General features: G+C 41.9%; 1 protein-coding gene across 1 annotated transcript; it reads left to right on the top strand.

Annotated features, from left to right (window-relative positions):
* The first annotated feature begins 2508 nt into the window (after positions 1–2508).
* CATSPERD (cation channel sperm associated auxiliary subunit delta) lies at positions 2509–5098 on the top strand. Its single transcript, XM_053396305.1, has one exon. It carries the CDS (start codon positions 2590–2592, stop codon positions 4942–4944), a length of 2355 nt encoding a protein of 784 aa, XP_053252280.1. The 5' UTR covers positions 2509–2589; the 3' UTR covers positions 4945–5098.
* Positions 5099–6090: the final 992 nt, after the last annotated feature.

The following is a 6090-nucleotide window of genomic DNA, read 5'->3' as shown; positions in this document are numbered from 1 at the left end:
CTTTTTCCCCTGACTGGATTACCGCACCCAGTGGGGTCAACACCTAGCAGTCGTAAAAGACAACTGAACTTTTGAACATGGAATATATGGACTTTGCTGGATAACACAGATAATGAGCGTCCCAAATGCAGGACTGTCATCACTGAAAGAGAGTTGCGATGTTTTAACATTGATATTGCAGCACTTCAAGAAACTCGAAGAACAGGAGAGGGACAACTGAAAGAATAAAAAATAACTCTACAAATTCTTCTGTAAAGGTCTACCTGAACAAGAACGTCAAATATATGGGGTAGGCTTTGCTATCAAAAACGATCTTGTAAAGCTCTTGTCAGAAGTCCCTACCAGCATTAATGAGCAACTTTCAACCCTTCAAATAAAACTCACCAAAAACCAACAGGCTACTATTTTAAGCGCTTATGCACTGGATGCCAATGAAAACATTAAAGAAAAAAAATTATCGGCTGGATGCCATCCTATCAGATAAGCCTAAGGAGGATAAAATTATCCTCCTGGGTGAATTTAATGCAAGAGTTGGGTGAGATTTCGATCTATTGGGAAAGAAGGAATTGGCAACAGCAACCAGAACAGAATCTTACTTTTGACTATATTTGCAGCACACAACCTTGTTATTACCAACACACTATTTCGACCAAAAAAAAAATTAAAATACCATGGAGGCACCCACGGTTGAACTCCTAGCACCTCTTAGACTACAGTGGTAGCTTGGTTTGCAACCGCTTTGGATTACAACTGTTTTGGATTACAACCACATCAAACCCGGAAGTGTGTGTCCCTTTTTTTGGATTACAACCCTTTTTTAAATTACAAACAATATGGGGGTGGGAGGCCCCATTGGCGAAAGCCCGCCTTGGGTTACAACCTGTTTTGGTTTACAACTGGACCTCCAGAACAGATTATGGTTGTAAACCAAGGTACCACTGTATGTCTGAGCTGAAGATCGCCGCGATGTACTCCTTACCAGAGCTATTACGACGACCGATGACTGATGGACAGATCACTGATTAATACATTCCACGATGGCTATCAAGATCAATGCAGGCTTCAAGGAAGGAAACCAAGGCGCAAAATGACCACTCAAGCCCTTAAAGATCCTATTAAGCGGGATTGCTTCCAAACGACTCTTAAGGACCATCTGAAAAGAGATAGGAGAAGCAACCACTCAGCAACTTAATAGAACAGTTGTCTTTTAAAGTAACAACCTAATCGGAATAGGAAAGGCTGGAGCCCAATAATGGAGTAAGATAAAGGTTAATGTCTCTGGCCTGCCACTGGGTAAAGTACACATAGTCCTAGTATCAAACCATCCTAAATAGCTTCACATAAGCTTATGGAAAGCTTGGCCCATCGCTCAACATCCAAGAAACCAAAGTGCTGCACCAACAAGCACAAATAAACCCTCTGCAGCAACACAAATACAACTCAATGATGTAGCATTGGAAAGTGTCAACCACTTCTCCTGCCTGGGCAATTATCTTTCCACAAGGGCGGACTTTGATGCTGAAATCCAGCATTGCCTGAGCTCTGCAAGTGCAATGTGTTTGAGGACTTGGACATTCGCAGGGAAACCAAAATGCTTGTTTACAAAGCTATTGTACTACCAACCTTACTATATGCTTGTGAAACATGGACCACTTATAAACGCCATCTCCAGCTCCTCGAAAGAGTCCATCAACGGTGTCTCCGAACAATTTTACATATCACTTGAGAAGACAGGCAAACTAATGCCAGTGTACTGGAAGAAACAAAGATCACCAGTGTGATTCTTCAACATCAACTTTGTTTGACTAGTCATGTTTTGTGGATGCCTGATTATTGTCTTCCAAAGCAACTACTCTATTCTGAACTTAAACATGGAAAGCATAATGCTGGTGGTCAACAAAAAAGGTTTAATGATTCTCTCAAGGCAAATCTAAAAAAAAAGTAGAACAAACACTGACAATTGGGAAACACTGGCCTAGGAGCATTCCAATTGGTGAACAGCTTTTACCAAAGGTGCCATGGACTTTGAAGACACTCAAACTCAGGACGAAATGGAGAAACAAGCTAAGAGGAAGGCACGTTTGGCAAACCCTCACCATGATCAACCCACCCCGAAACCTACGTTCCCACTGTGGAATGGCCACCTGAATAAGAGCTTAGGAAGAGAGGGAGACAGATGGAGCTGGTCTCTCAGCCAATCCTATGTGGTGGACCCTGCAACCCTCCCCATCCCTCTGATTCAGCCAGGTACAAAAACAAGCAATAGAGGACGGTTCAGGGAGTGGATGTGATATTTTGCATGCACATGCTTGTGGGTGTAGAGAAAGAGAGTGGGGTTTCACTGTTTCCTGGTTAAAAGAATCCATTTTATCATCTTTTATTCAGGAACAAGACAGCACAGAAGCTGTAATGAGCATCATGTGAAATCTCCTCAGGTACCCCAACCCATCTAACAGCCAACTGCCACTTGGAATTCAGAATAACTGAATTAGAATCTGGAACAAAACACTACAGCTAACAGCATTCACACTGAACACATCTGTTCATGCATTATGGGGTTGGCTTAAGAGAATAATTCAGAAATCAGCAATGCGGAAGCCAAGCAGTTCTGTAATCATATTAGTGGTTTTTTTGCTGTGTCTGGATAAGGGTGATTCTTGGCCATGCACTCATGAACTACTGATTATATCAAGCGTCTCCTTCAATTCAAGTATGGTATCACATGGCACTGTTCTCTCATACAAATATAAGGACCCTCGTCTAATACCACACCCATGTGAGGCATTCTACTTTGGAGGACAGACTCCTCCAGCCATATATCTTGGGGAAAAGGTTTTCCTCAGCCAAGATAATTTTCAGAGCAGTCTTTTGCCATTGACCATTCCAGCTATAATAATAAGCTCACCAGCTGAAGTCACTAGTGCTCTTTTTGTGCAAAAAAATCGAGCGCTTTTCGTAATAAATGGAAAGGTCTATTTGTATTTCTATCGCACATGGAAAACCTGGAAAGTGTCAACTGGCATCGATAGCCCCGTTACAGATATCACAAACATGGACTGCTGTTATTCTTTGAAGGACATCAATTGTTACGATACCAGCAATTTCATTGTGGCTTATACAACTGGAAAGCCTGCTGAATCCACTGATGTCTTCACCTCCAAAGATGGGGGATATAGATTTGTAAAAACAAGCCCTGCCGGTTACGAAAATGCACTGATTGGTATCTACAACTTTGTTTCCTTGGCACAACTTGGAGTTATCCTCAATAAAACAGATGGTGATGGGGAAGCTTATTTTACATATACAGATATGAACTTAGCCCATCAAGAACAAGGTGCAAAATTCGACATGAAATTCTATGCAGATGAATCTTTTATTGGCATAATTCCCCCTGGCCTGAGAGGTTTTATTCTCCTTTGGACAAAAGACACTTTCGCGTTCTCTTTCAACCACGGCCTGAATGTTGCTCTGATAACAGTGCATCCCACTGATAAATATGTTAATGTGACATTACCTTCGCATGGCCTCTGTAATGTAGCTGCCAACAGAAATGAGATTGCAGCCCTCACCAAGAGCCAGAAACTTTTCTATGGAACCCTGGACATGGAATCAACACAGATGGTATACATTGGTGATAAAACCAAGGGCAAACCCACTGACCCTTGTGAGGCGATGATGTTTGAGAATATTGGGGTGCTTTTTTTTGTCAGTGTTATTCCGAGCACGGATTCTGCATTGTATCATTTTCAGAAATGCATTATTAACATACAGGACACACTCATGACTTTACGGCCACCGCTGCAGCCCTGTCCTGTAGAGATCCTCAGTGGTGATTTCCATAACAAAATATATTATATTGATATGAAGCAGGAACTTCATTTTAATGTCACATTTGTGCCCAAGCCGGGCACTGGGACCTATCCATATGTAACTGTGAGCAATCCCCATGCGCTGGCATTTCAAGCAGATATTGATCAGGATGGCTTTACCTTTGATGGAAACACTAAATACAGGCTACATATTAGGCTGCTTCAACAGGCTTTCTCGGGCATGTCTCAACTCGAGTTTCAGAATACTATTTACTCAAGCAGGATATCCACCGTCACGGTGGATATCTACAACAAAGCCATATTCTGTATTGACATGCATCCAATGACAGCCCTTATTGTAGTGGGCTGTTCACCTAAGAAACATATCAAAATTGCTGAGAGTACAACAGCATGCAACAGAGGTCTCTTTCAGGATATTGTGCTGCAGAATAATTTTGTTTATTCAATTGATCGAAAGGTATATGACCCACAGTTCCTTGGCAGAAAAAAATTGTCACAGCCAAACCTTAACATTACCTATCGTTATGATCTTTGGAGATGTCCTATTCTGTTGTACTATGACAGCCCATGGCTCCCCGTTCTTGAGCTGTGGGACAATGATGAATTCATAGAATATGTTTCTGCTGATTTTGTACTGTATGAAATACATGGCATGCATAATTATGATTATCTCCTGAATGAAGTAGAAGCCGAGTGTAGGACAGCAGCGCAGAACTGGATCACTATAATGGCAGAGGATCCTGGAAGAGAGCCAAGTGATATGTGGAACAGATTGCTTTATGAAAATTGTAAGATTCCCCAAGAAAATGGGCCTTTGCCATCAGCTTCCAGGCCGTATCATGTTCTAAACAGGAATGAGAAGAACAGAATATTATTTCCACAGTACAATGGCATATATGTCTTCAAAGCCATTGTTGTAGATACACACTATAGCTACTGTGACCTAACAACGGTTTTCAGTGTGTATGTACATGGCGCCCTCCCAAAGTCTCAGATCAATGTTGGTAAAACACTTATTAGTTTTCTGGTTCTCATATTTGGCTCTATTTTGATGGTATACTACTTTCCTAAATTAATGAAGGAAAATGCAAGAATGAAAACAGTTTGGGCGTAATATTTTAGTCCTGTAATGTCATGCTCTGAGGAGGGGTAGGTTAATTCTCAACAGCACTGAAAGGAAATACCATTTGGTTTGCAAACCAGTATTTATGGATAAGGGATGCTTTAAAAATGTATGAGTTTTAATAAATACAAGTTGTCAAAAGAAAGTGCTTTGTGGATGGTTCTCTGACTTTAGCAGTATGAGTACCTGCACTGAGCAAACTCACAGCTCCAAATCCACAGTGGGAGAGAGTAATGCACTGTTGTTTCCACAGTGTCTTAAGCATCCATGCAAGGAGGGGGAACGGGGGGGGGAGGGCACAGACTCAAGAAAACTTTTTCACATTTCCTTTTTCTTTCTGCACTATCCAAATATGAGCAGAATAGTGCTTTATAGGCAGTAATCGGTGTTAGGTTTGTGTATGTGTGTGTGTGTGGTGGTTTTGGTTGTTTTTCAGTGTGGGTGGAAACAGTTGTCACATGGGCTTTGGATTTGGGGGGAAAGCTCTCTAATGCACTCTGATGCTACATGGTATGCTGCCTTGAAGGCTGAAATACTAAGCAAGCAGCCCATGTTACTCTCTTCTTGCTCCACTATTTTTAAAAAGTACAAACTTCTCAGTAATTTGAAAAATTGGGGAGAAAAATATTGGATTAGACTTAGATAGAATATATTGGAGATAAGGGAGTGCTCTGTGTGTGTGTGTGTGTGGATGCCGTCTTGATAACACAACACACACAAACAATTAGTCTCGGACATCTAACCAAGCGTCCATGCCGGCCCTTCTAAGGAGTGCTTCCTGGTTCTGCAGAATATGCTGAACCTATTACCTTTCTCATACGTCTACTCCTTGGGCTCAGGAGATTGCTTGCTTGAGCGGGCTGATTTCTCTCCCTCCCACTCTCTCCTGACACCTTATCTACATTCCATTCTGTGTCAGGCGGAGGGGGAGGGGCACTGCTCACAGCTGTCCGACTGCTTCCAAACTCATGCTGTGTTTCTATACTTGGGGCAGATGTGTTCATGACATCCTGGATCAGCAGTGCACTGCAGCTCACAAAGTCAGAACTCTGATTCTCAAGTGCCTTACAGAAACATAGTTACACCTGCATTACTGAAGACTCAAAACTGGCTTCAAATTAATCCTGAAAGTCCCTT

This window comes from Podarcis raffonei, chromosome 7 (assembly GCF_027172205.1).
Source record: "Podarcis raffonei isolate rPodRaf1 chromosome 7, rPodRaf1.pri, whole genome shotgun sequence".
Classification (NCBI taxonomy): domain Eukaryota; kingdom Metazoa; phylum Chordata; class Lepidosauria; order Squamata; family Lacertidae; genus Podarcis; species Podarcis raffonei.
Note: the sequence above shows the minus strand (reverse complement) of the source record. Positions and strands in the feature narration are given on the sequence as shown.